The sequence below is a fragment of the Cervus canadensis genome, chromosome 29 (genome assembly GCF_019320065.1).
Source record: "Cervus canadensis isolate Bull #8, Minnesota chromosome 29, ASM1932006v1, whole genome shotgun sequence".
Lineage (NCBI taxonomy): Eukaryota > Metazoa > Chordata > Mammalia > Artiodactyla > Cervidae > Cervus > Cervus canadensis.
The window spans coordinates 15,704,786-15,724,639 of NC_057414.1; the positions used below are offsets into that span (position 1 = coordinate 15,704,786).

The following is a 19,854-nucleotide window of genomic DNA, read 5'->3' on the forward strand; positions in this document are numbered from 1 at the left end:
GAGTAACAGAATACACATTCTTTTCAAGTGCAAACAGAACATTCTCCAGGATAGATTGTATGCTAAGCCACTAAACAAGCCTCTGTAAATTTAAGAAAATTGAAGACACATCAAGCATCTTTTCTGAAAACAATGCTATATAAGACTGGAAATTAACTTTGAGTAAAAAACTCCAAAAAAACACAACATGTGAAGGCTGAACAATATACTACTAAACAACCAATGCATCACTGAAGAAATCAAAGAGGAAATTAAAAAATACCTAGAGATAAATGAAAATAAAAACATGATAATCCAAAACTTATGAGATAGCAAAAATGGTTCTAAAACAGAATTTAAAAGCTTACTTCAGGAAAAGAAAAATTTCAAATAAAAACCTAACTTTATACCTAAAAAATCTAGAGAAAGAGCAAATAAAGCCTAATGTTAGTGAAATATAAGAAGTCATAATGATAAGAGCAGAAATAAGAGAAATAGAGACAAAAATAGAAAGGATCAATGAAATTAAAAGCTGGTTCTTTGAAAAGTTAAATAAAATTGATAAACCTTTAACTAGACTCATGAAGAAAAAAATAGAGAGGACCCAGATCAATAAAATCAGAAATGAAAAAGGAGAGGTTACAACAGATACCACAGAAATATAAAGGAACATAAAAGACTACTACAAGCACCTATTTGCCAATAAAATGGACAACCTGGAAGAAGTGGACAAATCCTTAAAAATGCACAATCTACTAAGACTGAGTCAGAAAGAAATAGAAAATATGAATATACCACTTACCAGGAATGAAATTGAGTCACTAATTAAAAAATTCCCAACAAACAAAAATCCAGGACCAGATGGCTTCACCATATGGTAGAATTGGAATTCTACCAAATGTTTAGAGAAGAGTTAACACCTACATTTTAAAACTATTCCAAATAATTGCAGAGAAAAGAATGCTTCCAAACTCATTCTATGAGTCCATCATCACCCTGATACTAAAACCAGACAAAAGTATCACACACAAAAAAGGAAAATCACAGGCCAATATCACCAGTGAACACAGATGCAAAAATCCTCAACAAAATATCATCCAACTGAATCTAATAATATATTAAAAGGATAATGCACTATGGTCAAGTGGAATATATCTCAGGGATGCAAGGATTTTTTTTAATACCCACAAACAACCAATGTGAGATACCACATTAACAAACTGAAGAGTAAAAACAGTATGGTCCTCTCAATAGATGCAGAAAAAGCTTTTGACAAAATTCACCACCCATTTTTGATAAAAAATTCTCCAGAAAGTGGGCATAGAGGGAACTTACCTTAGTATAATAAAAGCCATATGTGACAAATCCACAGCTAACATTATACTCAATGGTAAAAAGCTGAAAGCATTTCCTCTAACATTAGGAACGAGACAAGGATACCCACTCTTGCCACTTTTATTCAACATAATAATGGGAGTCTAAGTCACAGTAATCGAAAGAAAAGGAAATAAGTCATCCAAATTGGAAAGGAAGAAGTAAAACTATTACTGTTTTCAGGTGGCATACAATACATAGAAAATCCTAATGAAGTCACCAGAAAACTACTAGAGCTCATCAATGAATTTAGTAAAGTTGCAGAATACAAAATTAATATACAGAAATCTGTTACATTTATAGACACTAACAATGCATTATAAAAAAAAAGAAATTAAGAAAACAATCTCACTTACCATCTCACCAAAAAGAATAAAATACCTAGGAATAAGCCTATCTGAAGAGGCAAAGGACTTGTACTCAGAAAAATATATGACATTGATGAAAGAAACTGAAGATGGAAAAGACAAAAACAGATGGCAAAGATATACTGTGATCTTGGATAGTAAGAATCAATATTTTTAAATGACCATTCTGCTCAAGGCAATCTATGGGTTCAATGCAATCTCTATCAAAATATCAAGGGCATTTTTCACAGAACTAAAACAAATAATTTTAAAATTTGTATAGAAACACAAAAGACCCCAAAAAGCCAAACGAATCTTGAGAAAGAACAGAGCTGAAGGACTCAATGCTGCTTGACTTCAGACAATCAAGGGGCTTCCCAGGTGGCGCCAATGGTAAAGAATCCACCTGCCAATGCAAGAGACATAAGGGACACAGCATTCCATCCCTGGGTTGGGAAGATCCCCGGAGGAGGGTAAAGCAACTCACTCGAGTATTCTTGCCTGGAGAATCCCATGGATAGAGGAGCCTGGAGGGCTACAGTCCATAGGGTCACAAAGAGTTGGACACAACTGAAGTGAGTTAGCATAGTAATCAAAATAGTTTGGCACTGGCACAAAACCAGACACAGATCAAAGGAACAGAATAGAGAGGCTAAAAATAAACCCATGTGATTCTGGTCAATTACTCTATGACAAAGGAGGCAAGAATATAGAATGGAGAAAAGACAGTCTCTATAATAAGTGTTTCAGGGAAAACTGGACAACTACATGTAAAAGAATGAAATTAGAAGATTCTCTAACACCAGTATACAAAAATAATTGGAATTAAAGATCTAAATGTAAGACTGAATACTATGAAACTCCCAGAGAAAAACAGAGGCAGAACACTCTTTGACATAAATCCCAGGAATAGTTTTTTGGATCTGTCTCCTAAAGTAAAGAAAATAAAAGTAAAAATAAGCAAATGAGATCTAATTAAATTAAAAAGCTTGTGCACAGCAAAGGAAACCATCAACAAAATGAAAAGACAACCTACTGAATGGGAGAAAATGTTTGCAAATGATATGCCTGACAAGAGATTAATAGTCAACAAATATAAACAACTTGTGCAACTCAAAATCAAAGAAACAATGTGATTAAAAATGGGGCAGAAGAACTGAAAAGACATTTTTCCAAAGAGGACATGCAGATGGCCAAACAACAGGCACCTGAAAAGATGCTCAACAGCACTGCTACATCAGAGAGATGCAGATCGAAACCACGATGAGATATATCTCACATTAGTCAGAATAACTATCATCAAAAAGGACACAAACAGCAAATGCTAGAGGGGATGTGGAGAAAAGGGAACCCTTATACACAGTTGGTGGAAATGTAAATTGATACAGCCATTGTGGAAAACAGTATGGCAGTGTCTCAAAAAAATAAAAACAGAACTACCATATAACCCAACAATTTCAGTTCTGGAAACAAAAAACCCCAAAACCACTAATTCAAAATGATGCATGCAGCCCAATGTTCATGTATATATACATACATATACATATACATATATATATATATATATATATATATATATATATATATACACACACACACACATATATAGGGAATAAAACTCAGGCATAAAAAAAGGAATGAAATTCTGCCATTTGCAACAACATGGATGGAACTAGAGAATATTATGCTTAGTGAAATAAGTCAGACAGAGAAAGACAAATATTGTATGCTTTCACTTATATATGAAATCTAAAAAATAGAACAAATGAATATATACAACAACAAAAAAACAGATTCACAGGTATAGAGAACAAACTAATGGTTATCGGTGGGGAGAGGGAAGGGTGAAGGGGTAAGATAGGGCTACGGGATTAAGAAAAAGATACTACTATGAATAAAATAAATAAGCTACAAGGGTATATTATACAACATACAGAAATATTGCCATTATTTTATATTAACTTTAAATGGAGTATAATCTACAAACATATTGAATCACCATGTTGTACACTTAAAACTAATATAATATTATAAATCAAATATGTTTCAATAAAAATTTCTTTCAATGCCTAAAGCAAACATGGCAATATAACAGACCTTGTTTTAGGATCATTCATAGCATCTATTTATTGTCTTTAAAACATTATGAGAAAATAATGAAATAGCCTTCCCCTTCTCTCCCAAAGAAGTGCAAAAAAAAGTCTCTCTTTCTCCCATGGAAGTCCCAAAATGTTCAAGGTTCCAAGTGACTCACAGCACCAGCTCAGACTTCTGTGGTTTCAGATGCTCTGTTCCCTTCTTGGACTAATGGAAAACAAGGAATAATGCACTTTCAACATCATCTTCTACAAAAAAAATTTGATACAACTGAAGACAAAATTTGTTCCCAATCTTTCTAATAGTCAATAAAAAGGTAAACTAAGCTATAAATTAGGAAACATAGCAATTTGTTAATGGAAAAGCTAGGCTGCAAGAGGGATCTATATACAGAGAAGCCTATATATAGAAAACAGAAAACAACCTAATGGATCATGTCAAATCCAGTCCCTTCTTGGTTTGGCAATTTGAAATACATTTGTATATTTTAGACCTGCAGAATATGTCATGTTTAAGGCAAAATTCAAGGAAATTATGTATTTAGTTTAAGCTTCATATTCAGTTCAGCTCAGTCACTCAGTCATGTCCAACTCTCTGCGACCCCATGAATCACAGCACTCCAGGCCTCCCTGTCCATCACCAACTCCCGGAGTTTACTCAAACTCATGCCCATCGAGTCGGTGATGCCACCCAGCCATCTCATCCTCTGTCGTCCCCTTCTCCTCCTGCCCCTAATCCCTCCCAGCATCAGGGGCTTTTCCAATGAGTCAACTCTTCGCATGAGGTGGCCAAAGTACTGGAGTTTCAGCTTCAGCATCAGTCCTTCCAATGAACACCCAGGACTGATCTCCTTTAGGATGGACTGGTTGGATCTCCTTGTAGGACAAGGGACTCTCAAGAGTCTTCTCCAACACCACGGTTCAAAAGCATCAATTCTTCGGCGCTCATTTCTTCACAGTCCAACTCTCACATCCATACATGACCACTGGAAAAAATAAAGCTTCACATTAATTATAAATTAAATTTTGTCTCCAGTCTTGCTTGCATGAGTAGGAGATAGTTGGCCACAATACCAAAGAGAAAACACCTTACATGGCATACAATGTTTGCATTGCTCGTGTTATACAGTCTATGTTCCAATCTGCTTGTTAAATATATAAATGAATGAATGAATGTTCCAGAAAAAGAGGCTTTTCCAGAGGGGGTGAGGGCATGCCACACAGCTTTGTGGTATCTTAATTTCCTGACCTGGGCCTCCAGCAGTGAGAATGTGGAATCCTAACTACTGGGTCACCAGGGAATTCTCAGGAAAGTGAAGTTCCAAGGCAACAGAGAATTCTCTACCAGCCAGACAAGGACTAAATTGTTAGCACTACAATTTACAATGGGATGGGGAGGGAGGTGGGAGGGGGATTCGGAATGTACACCCTTGTACACCCATGGCTGATTCATGTCAATGTATGGCAAAACCCACTGCAATATTGTAAAGTAATTAGTAATTAAAATACATAAATTAAAAAAATTACAGTGATATCTATTTAACATTCAATGGACAAGACAGTTTATTTGCAACAGCATGATCAAAGGTTTTCTTCAGAAAGTGTGATATTCTTCTCAGCAGCTCCAGGGCTTCTTGGAATTTCTGCTAATAATTCCAGACATTTGAGTAAAATTACCAAACACCACTCATTCTGCAGATAAAGAAACAAAAGGTAATTTTATTTGACAACGAGATTCTAACAGGAGACCACTTATGTGTGTGGCGGACGGGCCGTAGAAGGAGTGGAGTGGGGGGTGTCTCTCTCCGGGACATCAAACCTGAGACACAATGAGGCGGTCACCCCTCAGTGTACTGTCATAGCGGTCATTCCCCAGAGGGGGCACATGTAGCCACTGTCAGTGGATTGAGGTTGATGTCAAAGAGAAAAGCAATTTGCATTTCTGGAGGTACAAAGACTTTTCATATCTAAGTGACCATTATTCAAAGTCTTGTCAGTTATTTTACTGAAGTTGGAAAATCAAAATTATCATAAGGCAAAATTATTTATTCAAGGGCCAACCTCTTAAAACTCAGTGTCCCTTCCCCACTCCTCAAATCCCTCTTCCCTGACCAGACATGCAAATATAATATCAATCAATTGCAAGTCTTTCAAGTGATGCAAGATCCATAAAATCAGTGAAGGGATGTCTGATAACTTCTAGAATGAAATGTAAAACCATTGGCAAATGAGGATCTGACAGAATTAAATGAATAACTGAGGAAAAGACACTTAACAAGGGAGATGACAGGATAAGAACCTTAAAAGATAATGACTTCCACATCAAGAGTTTTAAAAAAAGACTTTTGGGAAATTCATGAAACCTTTAAAAAATATCTTAATATTTAATATTTATATTAATTAATATATTAATTATATAATATCAATATATTATGTGTTAGTTGTATATAATGAATATATAATACAATTAATACATTAATATTCAATAACACAAATATTTAATGTTTAAATATTTTATATTTACATATTATATATTAATTATATAATATATTATATAATTAATATATTGATATCATATTTAATATTTCAAATATTTAATATTTAAATATTTTTAAATATTAAAATTTTTTTTCAAGGATGATGCTCTTTATAATATGCAAAACTAAAATGTGAAATGAAGGATATTATATAATGCTATCAAATAATTTTGTCAGAAAAAAATTGCTTCAGAAAGCAACTTGTTTATTTCTTATTAATTCTTAGAATTCATGTCCTGTGTATACATTGTTAAACAGAACAGTTTCACTGTTTTAGTGTATTTTCATTATTCATTATTAAATTCAGTCTCCATTTAAATTTGATACACCATCTGACTTTTTCCCCGTACTCTTCATTCTCTGATAATAGGATCTTCTGTAAAGTTTGAACTTGACCACCACTGCCCCATATGCACTGATAACCTTTCACTAAGGTGATGCGCTTTTAGCACATCTACAGAATAATAGTGGGTTCTGCTCTTCTTTTCCTTCCATTTAGCTATTAATGGCTACATGTATGGCAACCAGCCAGGCCTAACCATGTGCAAAAAGGATAGAGTCTCCTGGCATCTGATTGGAATGGGCACCGACACGGACATGCATGGAGTTTATTTTCAAGGGAACACCATCCACCTACGAGGGACTCACCGGGACTCCCTGGCCCTGTTTCCCCATGTCTCCACAACGGCATTCATGCAGCCAGACCGTGCAGGTAAACTTGGCAGGGCCAGCTCAGGTGACCAGATTCCTATCTTCAGGCAAGTACTCTTAGGGTCTTCCCCCAGAAGAAACTGGTCGAATTTGGGCACTTCTGGGTGTGCAGAAGGAAATATAGCCTTGAGTAGAATCAGAGAATCCTGACTATTGTATTTCAAACACTTAATGTGAAGGACAGAGGAAAAGCATCTAATAACATCCATAAAGCAGAAGTAGAAGTCCTCTAAACGACCTGGCCTCACAAATCCTAGGAGAATGCTCTTGATTTATATCCATGAACAATTCAGCCCCAAGAAAGAGTATTTTTGTTTGCTTGTTTATTGTCTTTAAACACAAACTTCATTTTAGTTGCTGCTCGGAAGCATCAACCAGACATGAGCAGCCTGGTGGTTGCTTCCAGGTTGTAGATGTGAACTTGACTCCCTTCTCTAGATATCGGTAGTGGTCTCTTGATGAGTCCAAACAGGGACTTGCCTATTGTCACTCTCTTTGGTGCCCAGCAAGCAAGCTGTGTTGAATCCGGAGTCCATGGAGAGCCCATTAAAGTGCCAGTACCCATCCCTTCTCTTAGAGATTAACAAGTCAATTAGGTCACTGGGGTATTTTAATAAAAGATAAAGAGTAATATTTGGCAACATATGCTCTCTCATGGAAAATAAGAATAGTAAATGCTGTGGATATTCAACATGTTCATATTCAATTAAGTGCTTAATTCAATTCAGCATATTCAACCAACTTTTTCATTGGTCTTAAAATGAAACCAATATGCTACTCAAGATAAGTACTTGCCTGCTCTGTCTCCTTTATGAATAGGTATTTATTTCTTTCCTTCACACTGGAACTGCATTTTAGATGCTACTCCCTGTCACTGGTTAAGAATTTGAGACTTGAGGGAAAAAAAAATTCAAAGAGAAAAGAAAATAAAGCTCTTCAAAGCTAGTCTTTTCTATTAACAAGTAGTAAATATGACTTATGTCACCACTTAACACGTTAAACATTTCTACCTGAGACAAATCTAAAATTTTAAGTCATCAAAGAAATATATAGAAAACATATGGACCCTGGGAGCCACCTAACCCCACCTCAACATTCACTTTTGGCCTCTGTGAGTGTAAATGCATCTTTTCTCCATGATTTTACATTCAGTTATCTGGTTGAGAGAGGAAAAGTCTCCATGACTTACCCACCAAATGAAATACATGGATTTTTAAAGAAAAAAAAAGAAAAAAAGAGGCTTGAGCTTCAAAACTTTTGCCAAAGAACTGCCTCAGACTAGGAGCTCCATTAATCCTTGCCTTGTAAGCTTCTAGTATTCAACCTTTCTATATTAGTTGATTGATCAATTATGAATCACCCCAAGGGATGCCTTTGGAACAATTACTTTTTAAAAATTCACTCTTCAAGACCAAAGAGGGGACAAGAGGGAAACAGCCAAATAGTTTTAATCCATAGAAACAGCAGTCAAAGCTAGGGAAGGCTGGAATAATTTTAGGGACATGGTTACTTACTCATGGGCCCTACAGGCTTCTGAAGAGCTACATGACAATGCTTTCCAGTTTATGTTTGGCGGTGAGCATAAATCAGTGACTGCTGAAAAGCTGAGTCATTTCACCTATTGCCGTCCCAATCCTCTAAGCTAAAAGGAGTACCCAATCATGGGTAGAGTAGCCTGTCAGCTGAAAGTCAAACATTTCCTCTTTGATCTTTTTTTTTTTAAAACCACTTTATTGATGTATGACTGAAACACAAAAAGCTGTATATTTAATACATGTAAATTGATGAGTGTGGAAGTAGTACGCATCTGTGAAAATATCACCATAATCAAGGCTTTAAGCTCCTCTTTGTTCTTAGAAAAGAAAATTCCTCCTCTGTTGAAGGATGGTGAGCACACAAATCGCGGGCTGCCCGGAGACCAGCACCCGCAGAGGGAGCTCTGGCCACCTCTGTTGTCAGAAGGGTCTTCTCTTTGTTTTTACAGAGGGTCACCGTTTGTGCCTGGGCATGCTAGGGTACCCTATGAACCAGTGGTTTGGGCTCATCCTGAAGGGATAATTTGGCAATATTTAGACATGATAGATGCTATCTCTGTGTATTGCAGATAGTTAATGAGACCCACACTCTCATTCACCTCTGAGAACAGAGTCAACTAGAGAAGAAGATTTGTTGATCCAATAATTTCCCTGAATTAACATCTTCCAGTAATTTGATTTTGTGTGATTTTATTGTGAATTTAATTAAAATATGTATATCTGATGCCAAGGCATCTAGAAAATTCAGCTTAAAAAATCATATAGTTCTCAGTCAGATATGATGGTTGCTATTTCTTTTTCCTTTTCATCTGGCATAATGTAGACCTACCACTGGAAATCAGACTCTCCTCTGCTTAATGAAAAAATACCTTTAGCTTTAAGAGTAATAGCTTATTTGTATATTGCACCTTATAGCTTATGAAAGCCTTTAGGGCAAAAGACATGACTTCAGAAGCATGACCTAATTTGAACTTTGTCTAGACAGGTAATTAGTTCCTTTTAAACTGGAGTGACTATCCTCTAATAGGTGTGTACAATAGGGGAGACCCAGAGAAACCATTTCTTGGCAGCAACTTTGCAAGTTTCTTTTTTATTTGTTTTTGGACATGACAGACGAATTTCAGATGGTATTTTTTCCCCATACGTAAATATATTTACAAGTAATTTATTCCTCTTAGGGTCTGATTTTTAAATGCTATAGAATGTTGATATCTTAAAAATTCACCTGACTGGTTATTTTGTAATAATTACGGAGGTTTGCTAGCAAACCAAAAGCAAACGCTCGAGCATTGCTCTGAACGCCAAGCCCTGTCTCTTCCAGGCGTCTTCAGGGTCTTTTGCTCCACCCTGCACCACTTGGCGAGAGGCATGCATCAGATATATGAGGTCAGCAGCTGCGGCAATAAGGACCCTCCTGAGCAGCCCTATGGGATGATAAGAACCTTTTACATCGCCGCTGAAGAGGTAGAATGGGATTATGCCCCTAACAAAAACTGGGAGTTCGAAAAGCAGCACTTGGACGCAGGAGGGGAAAGGTACCACAGGCCGACCGCCGCCGTCTCTGGGGTGGGTTAGCACACGTGCGTGGACGTTCGGCAAACGCCAAACGTAAAAGAGCCCCGGGTGTTGTCTGCCCAGTCCTGGCAGACAGACATGTCACCCAGGAACACGAAAGCCTAGGGAAGTCGCCGTCCCCCTCCGAGGGAGCCGTCTGAAGCCAGTCTGGTCCCCAGGAGGCTGGCGAGCGCGGGGCAGGTCAGCGCAGGGGCTCTCCTCCCGGGGACCCGGGGGGAAGCGATGCAGCGAGAACCAGGGCCGCTGCGCAGAGCTGGGGGTGGGGGGTGGAGGGGTGGGCGCTGCAGATGGGCGGGGTGGGGAAAGGGGGGGCGCTGTAGATGGGCCGGGGTGGGGGGAGGGGCCGCCGGCAGTCACTGGCCGCGGGGACACCCGAGGGGCGGGGGAAGCGGAGAGCCCCGGGCTGGGGCAGGAAGGTCCCCTTGTTGACCTGGTCTCCAGAGCATCCGCGAGGCTGGCCCTTCTGTGAAGGCGCTGCTCGTGCCGAGCACCGAGGAATCCGCGGGCTCGAGGACCTTGCGCGCTGCTGAGCACGGGTGCTCTCCGACCTGGCCTTCAGGGCTGAACTGTCTGGGGTGGGGCGGGGCAGGGGGGCAGGCCTGCAGGCCTCCTCCCCGGGGTTAGCACCTTCTGCCTGGGTGGCACCGCCCCATGTATGCAGGTGGGGACTGGTTCACTTAGTCACTGGCAGAGGTGGAATTGAACACTGACATTTTTGAAGGACAAATCCGTGCTCTCATCACCATGCCATGCTGACGTTCATGTCCTGGTCCTCTTTGACATTTGTTATCACACAGACCTTGCCTTCTCTTCCCCAGCCCTCACGCGCCCTCATGCATCTTCTGTGGTTATGACCCCCACCAACTCCTCTACACCAGCTATTAGGAATCATAACCTGTTCTGTTTTTCTTACTCGGCCTGTTTTGGGGGTTCAGGCTCATGGAAAGAGTTATAATGGTGCCACCTTGTGGATAAATGAAGAAACAAAATCACTCTTCAGTTTTAAAAGATTTGCCTCGAGGGTAGGATGATTTAAAATTCATTCAAAGATTCACCAGGTTTCCCTGGTAGCTCAGCTGGTAAAGAGCCTACCTGCAATGCAGGCCACCCGGTTCAATCCCTGGGTCGGGAAGGTCCGCTGGAGAAGGGGTAGGCTGCCCACTCCAGTACTCTTGGGCTTCCTGGTGGCTCAGACAGTAAAGAATCCGCCTGCAATGTGGGAGACCTGGGTTTGATCCCTGGGTTGCAAACATCCCTTGGGAAGGGCTGCTGCTGCTAAGTCGCTTCAGTCGTGTCTGACTCTGTGCGACCCCATAGACGGCAGCCCACCAGGCTCCTCTGTCTTTGGGATTCTCCAGGCAAGAATACTGGAGTGGGTTGCCATTTCCTTCTCCAATGCATGCAGGCATGCTAAGTCGCTTCAGTCATGTCCAACTCTGTGCGACCCCATAGACGGCAGCCCACCAGGCTCCTCTGTCCACAGGATTCTCCAGGCAAGAACACTGGAGTGGGTTGCCTGGATGGGTAGCCCTTCTCAGGAAGAAGGAAATGGCAACCCACTCCAGTATTCTTGCCTGGAGAATCCTGTGGACAGAGGAGCCTGGCAGGCTACAATCCATGGGGTCACAAAGAGTCGGACATGACTGAGTGACTTTCACTTCACTTCACTTCAATTATTCACCAACACGTTTTGTTAAACCAGACACACCCCCTGCCAAAGTAGTGCTGCTTATACAAGTTAAAAATGGATAATTCAGTATAAAGTGAAATGAATACCAATTTGGTCTTTTCTAAAATAATTATTTCATTAACAGGCTGCTGTCTCTGAAGATATTATTGTATAATAATTGTCACATGTACAGTCCTAGCCAATGAGTGTGTAAGAAATATATCCTTCTTTTCTTGAAGCTCAGTGTAATTTCTGTTTTCAGCCCCATCCCTCCAGGCTGACAGAAAGAGCTAGCTTTGATCTTCTGGGATTGTCTTTCAAGCTTCTTAGACAGATAGAGGGTGGTGGTGTGTCTGCACCCTGTCCCTGCCATTCTGGTCTTGCCCATAAATAAATGACAACAAAGTGAAATGAGAGCATTTTCATCTATTAAAAATACAACAGAAGAGCCACAACCACAGTCTTCTAGATCAGCACTAATATAGTAGACTGTATCCATACTTGGCTACAGAACACTTGAAATGTGGTAGTCCAAATTGAGATGAGCCGTAAGTATAAAACATACTCTGGATTTCATAGAATCAGTATGAACAAAAACATAAGCTATATAACTAATAAATATTTTACAATTATCACATGATGAAATGATAAAATTTTGGTTGTGTTGGGTTAACTGAAATTGTTAAAATTGATTTCACCTGTTTAAAAAGCAGCAGCTCTGTAGGTAAAAATGCAGGACAGAGTTGCAGTGGCAGGTTGCCCCACTGGCAGTCTGTGGCACCCCTGTAGATCAGAGCCCAGGAGCAAATGCCCTCCTACCCCTTACTCTGCATCTACCGTTTGACCCGAGGCCATATCTTAGGACACCTCTGGGTTCCAAACCACCCCTCAGTATGGTTTTTCCCTGAAACATTTATTTTCCTGGTCAGCACAGACCCTCTGCCTCACCTTGGAACCTGGAAGTCTTTCCCTGTGGCTTCCTAAGAACATAGTGGGGAGAACTCAGGATCCCAGAAAGGCAACAGATGGGACCGTCAGCACAATGCCAGGGTCTGTGCAGTGAGAGGGAATTTGAAAACAGAGAGTAGGTTGCTATAGAGAATTCCCTCATAGCTCATCTGGTAAAGAGTCTGCCTGCAATGCAGGAGACCCTGGTTCGATCTCTGGGTGGGGAAGATCCACTGGGGAAGGGAAAGGCTACCCACTCCAGTATTCTGACCTGGAGAATTCCATGGACTGTATAGTCCATGGGGTCGCAAGGAGTTGGACACGACTAAGCGACTTTCACTTCACTTCCTAGCACTCTTGAACTTGTGGACTGATGCGCATGTAATTTAACTAACCTGGGATTTGATGTAAGACTCAGCATCTATTGAGCACCACCCTTCATAAGCCAGGCCTTTTGCTGAGCATTTCCCATTCCATCAGCTTTGGCCCAGCACCGTCACATGACCTCCCAGTGAGATGACGGTAGAGTAAGCACTCAGGTGGTTCTTAACAGGTGTCTGATGCTGACACAGCTTTACAGGTCTCAACTTCTATGATCCTCACATCACTCCTGGGAGTTGGGTGAATGATTATCACCTCATTTTGCAGAGGAGGGAAGCTAGAAAACAGCACAGGTAGTCTGGGCTTATCACCACCACACATGCTACTAGGACTCCTGGAAAATAAAAGTAGAAGAAAATTTTCTTCCTTGGAAAGCACACAGTGGGGGGTAGAAGGTATACGTGCATTTGTAAAATACCTACTGTGTGCTCAGGGATTGTGCAAACAGTGCTGAGAAGGTCCTTTCTGCACAGATTTCATGTTCCAGGGGGGAAGACATTAGAGCAAACACGCTGAGTCATGCAGTCACTGTGGTAGGGGCAGAGGGTGGGTGGTCAGGGAAGGCTTCTGGGAGGAGGTGGTCTTTGAAGGGAGGGCCCGTTGAAGAGGTGGACAGTACAGGAAGGCAGCATGGGGAAGCTCTGCAGGTGTGGAGGGCCTTCGGGGTTCAAGAGAGGGAGTGTGCAGAATGGCGTGAGCATAGAGTATGTGGGTAGTGGTGATGGGAAACCAGGCTTGGGAGCTTGGCAGAGGCAAGTGGGGAAGTTTTGTTGTTGTTCAGTCACTAGGTCATGTTGCAACCCCATGGACTGCAGCCCTCCAGACTCCTCTGCCCTCCACTGTCTCCCAGAGTTTGCTCAAATTCTTGTCCATTGAGGCGGTGATGCTACCTAACCATCTCATCCTCTGCTGCCTCCTTCCCCTTTTGCTTTCAGTCTTTCTCAGCATCAGGGTCTTTTCCAATGTGTCAGCTCTTCGCTTCAGGGAAAGGGGTATGAGAGCTAAATCAAGGAGTCTGCCAGTGGGAAGCCATAAAAATCTTTTCGACAAGGACTGATGTATTCAAATGTGTAGTTTAGGACCTCTCTGCCTCTGTAGACAGGAGAGGAAAGGGAGGAGAATCAGGAGCAGAGAACACAGGGAGGAACAGTTTCAGTTAATACCGGTGAATCAACAGATGAAGTTGGTGACTTAGGTTATAGTGTGGGCAGTTTGACCATGGAAAATGTGAGGCACAATATATTTTGGAGATGAAGTTGATAGATTTGTTTCTGCCTTTTGTAGTGATTTAGGTTGGTACTAGATAAAATATAGAGTTGATCCTCATTATTTGCAGATTTCATATTTGCAAATTTGCCCACTTGCTGAAATTTATCTGTAACCCTCAAATCAATTCTTGTGGTGCTTTCGTTGTCACTTGTAGAGCAGTGAAAAATTTGTGTCACCTGATGTTCACATTCCCAGCAGAGGTCAAACCAACAAGGCATCGCTGTTTCCTTGTTTTAGCTCTCCCAACTGTCCTTTTAGTCATCTATTTAGCGTCACTTTTTTCCTCCTTGTTCTTTTTGTTGGTGACTTAGCTGTTTAAAATGTCCCTCCCCACCCAGAGTAGGGCTGAAATGCTGTCTAGGATTCCTAAGCACTGGAAGGCTGTAATACACCTAACAGAGGAAAAGCAGGTTTTAGATAAGCTTCATCCAAGCATGAGTCAGTGTATTATCGGTCATGAGTTCAGTGTTTATGGATCAGCAATATATATCACATGAGATGTCTTTAAACAGAAACACACATCTATCAAATTTATATATTGATCTGTTAATAAATATATTGTAACCGGAGATTTGAAGGAACCTAACCCTGTAATTCCCTTAGGAACAATGGTTCAGTATTTGTGGTGACTCTCTAGAGCACACTATTGTGAATAACAAGAATCAACCATATTTATATTTGTATATAAGTATATGCAGAACACGGGGCTTCCCTGGTGGCCCAGCGGGAAAGAATCCACCTGCAATTCAGGAGCCACAGGAAGCACGGGTTCGATCCCTGGGTTGGAAGATCCCCTGGAGGAGGGCATGGCAACCCACTCCAGTATTCTTGCCTGGAGAATCCCATGGACAGAGGAGCCTGGTGAGTTACAGTCCATAGGGTCACAAAGAGTCTGAGCTGACTGAAGAGACTTTGCACGCACGCATATGCGCAATACACAACCCAGACTTTCTTGAGATCTTTACAGTGGAAAAACATAGCAAGGTACAGAACAACATATGAAATCTGAAGGAAAGCAAGATGGTGGGGTGTGCGCAAGTGCATGGGTTAGCATGTGTGTGAGGTTGGTTGGTCCCAGGAACAGAATGTAACCTCAAAGTGCCTTTAGGAGTCTCTGACTAAGTTTGGCCCTATGCAGCACCCAGCAGGGTTTTTTTGTTTTTTTTTTTTTTAATTGAGACTAATTGCTTTACAATGTTGTGTTGGTTTCTGCCACACAACATGAATCAGCTGTAAGTATGCATATATCGCCTCCCTCTCGAGTCTCCCTCACTGCCCTCTCCCCGTCATTGGTCCCTCCAGGCCATCACAGAGCATCAAGCTGAACCCCCGGTGTTACAGAGCAGCCAGCTGGCTCTCTATTTTACACATGGTGGTGTGTATGTATGTCAGTGATACTCTCTCAATTCATCCCGCCCTCTCCCTCCCCCACTGCATCCACAAGTCTGTTCTCTGTGTCCCGCCCCGGCTCTAGAGCAGTGGTTCCCAAGAGTGGAATGTAGGCCAATGCGGGACTGCCACATCTAAAGCCCCAGAGATGCTTTCAAATGCAGATTCCTGGCCCCACTTCCGCAAAGCCTGATGTAAAGGGCCAGCTCCCCAGGGAGATCCTGATCACAGCCAGGTTTGGGAGGCACTGCTCCAGGGCCCGCACCTCCAAATCATGCAGAAGCACTCAAGGTTTCTCTACCCTCCAACAACTTTAATTCTTGTTGCTTCTGATTTGCAGACACGGAGATATATTCATGAACCACACTGAAAACTGGATCGGCTCTCAGTATAAGAAAGTGGTTTACAGGGAATACACCAATGGAGAATTTGTGGAGCTCAAAGCTCGACCGCCACAAGAGGAGCATTTGGCACTCCTGGGTATGGCACAGATCACAGCCGTGCACTGCCAGCGCGCGCGCGCGCACACACACACACACACACACACACACACGCACACACACACCCGGTTAGACATCTGCCCAAGAAGGAATGGAAGGAACAGAGTAGCCTGACCGCATTCGTCCCAGGGAGAGAGCTTTCTGCTCTCCCATTATCAGGCAGCGTGCTATGTGCTCAGCTCGCACAAACAGTAGCATAAAAAGACCAGCAGATGACACACAAACAGGAATCCCTGCCATCCAGGCAGTCTAACCAGCACCTGCTGCCACAAAGGTCCTTGGCCGCCCCTCTGCTGAGCCAGAAAACTTTCATCCGAAACACCGATGCCTCGGAACAGCAGGCAGAGCATTTCCATAGCTTCTCCAAGGTTATCAGTCATCCATGGCCAGTGCCTTAACAACACACCATGAAAATCATTCTGACAAAAGAGGAACCTTTTACTCGAGAAGCAGTGCTGGGGGCCCTGACTTCCTGGCCTTCTCAGAACTGACTCCATCTGTCTGACACCCTGGGCTGCCCAAGAGATTGCATAAGTTCTTCCTGCTAACCTTCCCCACTTGTCACCTGAATGTCACCCCATCGTGAAGATGAGCTCTTAAAGCAGAGGGCTAATCTAGATGACTTTGCCGTTTTTAAATCGACAAGGCAACTTATATAACTACTAAGGCTTTAATATGTTTCTTATTATCAAAATAATGCACCACACGATTATTTGCTTCATAAATTATTAACCACCCCATCCATCTTCACCATCTGCTAACATCAGCTCCCACGCTTGTTTTTCATACCAATGAGTCATCTGCCATGGGAACATTCCTTCTTTTGAGTCTCCGAGTCAGAGAACAGATCTCTGAAAAATGGGTGTTGAATCTGCAGAGGGGGCTGGGCTCAATTTGGTTTGCTCAGGAAAAGGACACAGACCAGCAACTTCATCAGAGGCAAACTCAGCACCACTTTAGTCAGGGGTGCAGAAGGCCCATCTGTTCGTTCACTGCAGATCAGGGAGACGCCTGCACCCCGGAAACTGCCAAGGCCCCAGGACAGGCACACTGGTCATCACTGCTCCCTGTGACCCACCAGGCAGTAAACCAGAAGGCATTCACCCCTTCTCACCAAAACAGCAAAGCATGTGCAATCTAAGTGGTAATGAAAATATATTGATTCTATTACATGTATGCACATGCCCCGTCTGTAACTACCCCAAAACTGCTTTTAAAAACATGCCTAAATTTTTCTTTTCTAGCTTTATCATTTAAAAAAACAGTGTGCTTTTCAGACACTGTCTGATTCATACTAAATATTTGTTTTAAAGATAATAATAGTCCAACAAATTTAGACTTATTTAGGCCTTTATCAGTACAGTCCAGGACTGGTTCCAGGAGATTGGTTCCAGAAACTTCACAGGCACCAAAATGCTCAAGTCTCTTGCAGTAAATGGCTTAGTACTGTTGGCCGTCTATGTCTGCATCCATGAATACCGACAACCAACTGCGTTTCTCAGGAAAGCATTAAAACCACGATTGAACCAGTGAATGATGGATGAGTGTGGTCAGACTCTCCACTGTGAGTGTATCTCCCTGTGAACATAGTGTGCAGATACATCCCGAGAACCTCAGGGATCAGATCTGTGGTGCTTCCACTGAAGTCTGTTTCTACCTCTCTCAAGTGATCCCTGTGTGAGTGATGCTCTGTCAGTGTGGCTGAGCAAACTGCGTCTGTGCCTTGTTCTGGGGACCGATGGGCATCTGTGCTGGGTGAGGGCATCCCACAGCAATGAGGGTGCAGACCTCTCCAGGGATGTCTGTGCTGACTTCCACTGGCACTCAGGCTGGCTGCTTCTAACAGAAACGTGTACACAGTTTCTGAAGACTGCATGTCTCATGCAGGTATCCAAATACTGAGAAATAGCATTGGATGTTTGGAATCCAATTTCATTAGTGAAATCACCGTATTGATCATAAATCAATATGCTTATGTTTTAATTTTGTTGTCTTAGAAATTCCTTTTATACTCAGTATTTCATTGCATCCTCACTATTATTATATCTATTTACCAGATACTGAGCAGTTTTAAACTAACCAAAGGTTACACACAGGGGGATTACAATGGAAAGTCACCATGTGTTGTGGATATAGTTTTTCCTGGAGAGTATGTCTCAGCAGTAGTAAAAATTTAAGCATTTATTGAGTACTTACTATGTCTCAATTTACTGAAATTAGCACTTTACATATGTTATTTTATCTAATCCTTACTGTAAACCTTTGAGAAAGGTAATATTAAGACCATGTTACAGATGAGGAATTTGACTCAGGTAGGTTACTTGACTTACTCAAAGCCTCTCTAATAAGTAAGTGAAGGAGGCAATTGATCCAACTGCAAAACATGACATGATATTTAATGCTACCCAATGTCACCTGCTAGAGGAAATAGACTAATAACAAGGCTAACCTTTGTTTATTTTGTCAAATACTACCTACACGTGAATTACACCAATGTTGAAAAGAGCAACGATAATGCACACAGACCTGTGTTTTGCCTTTAGGCCCAATGATTCACGCCGAGGTGGGGGACACCATCCTGATCATATTTATGAACAAGGCCAGTAGGCCCTACTCCATCTCAGCCCAGGGTGTGGAGGACACGGATAGTGGGAAGCGGCTCCAAGTGCCCGTCACAAAGCCAGGTAACTTACCCCAGAGGTCTGCTCCATGCTGATGAGTACTCCAGGCTCAACTCCTTTCTTTTCTGATCTCTGAAGGGTCTTGGAAAACTCATTGTAACATCATTACTCCATTATGTTCCATCTATTACCCCGATATGAAATTACTATTCAGCCAGTGACTGTTTATGGAGTTTCTAGGGCTCTATTAGAGACCTTAAAGGGTATTAACACATAATAACAGCTAGCACATATTGAATGTTAACCTTGTGCCAGCTTTTAAATTTAGAAAAAAATTAAAAAACTCACTTATTCTTGTAATAACTCAGGGAGGTAGACACTAACATATTTCATTGAGCCTAATAGCATTGATTATAATGGCCATTATTACTTTGTTATTAAAGAAAAAAAAGTGCTGTCAGAACTTCCTTGGTGGTTGAGTAGTTAAGAATCTGCCTCCCAATGTGGGGGACTTGATTCAATCTCTGACTGAGGAGCTAAGACACCATGTGTAACTAAGCCTGCACACCGCCACTACTGAGCCCTTGAACTCTGGAGCCCGCGCACTGCAACGAAGATCCTGTGTGTTGCAACTAAGACCCAAAGTGGCCAAATAAATAAATACATTTTTTAAATGCTGCCAATTAAACTTTAACATGCCACTGATGGAAAGATACATCTTGGCATCAGATATGCTAAATTGTGAAAATGCACATCCTGTTATTGATGAAATCTGGTAGTGTTACATTCATTTAACAGATAACTGAGGCAAAGAGGAGTAAAGAGTTCAACCTGGACAGACATTAGTAATGGTGGAGCCTGTTTGACCTCAGGTCCTGAGCTCTTAAGCATGAATTTCTCTCAAGATGCTTAAAATGAGTTTG

General features: G+C 41.6%; 1 protein-coding gene across 1 annotated transcript in view; it reads left to right on the plus strand.

Moving 5' to 3' along the window:
• The window catches only part of HEPHL1 (hephaestin like 1), a 98,084-nt gene that overhangs the window by 56,135 nt on the left and 22,095 nt on the right, over positions 1-19,854 (plus strand). Inside the window, exons 11-14 of the mRNA XM_043451840.1 lie at positions 6,833-7,045; positions 9,901-10,114; positions 16,151-16,290; positions 18,854-18,994. Of these exons, the coding sequence (XP_043307775.1) occupies positions 6,833-7,045; positions 9,901-10,114; positions 16,151-16,290; positions 18,854-18,994 (708 nt within the window). The remainder of the gene's footprint in view (positions 1-6,832; positions 7,046-9,900; positions 10,115-16,150; positions 16,291-18,853; positions 18,995-19,854) is intronic.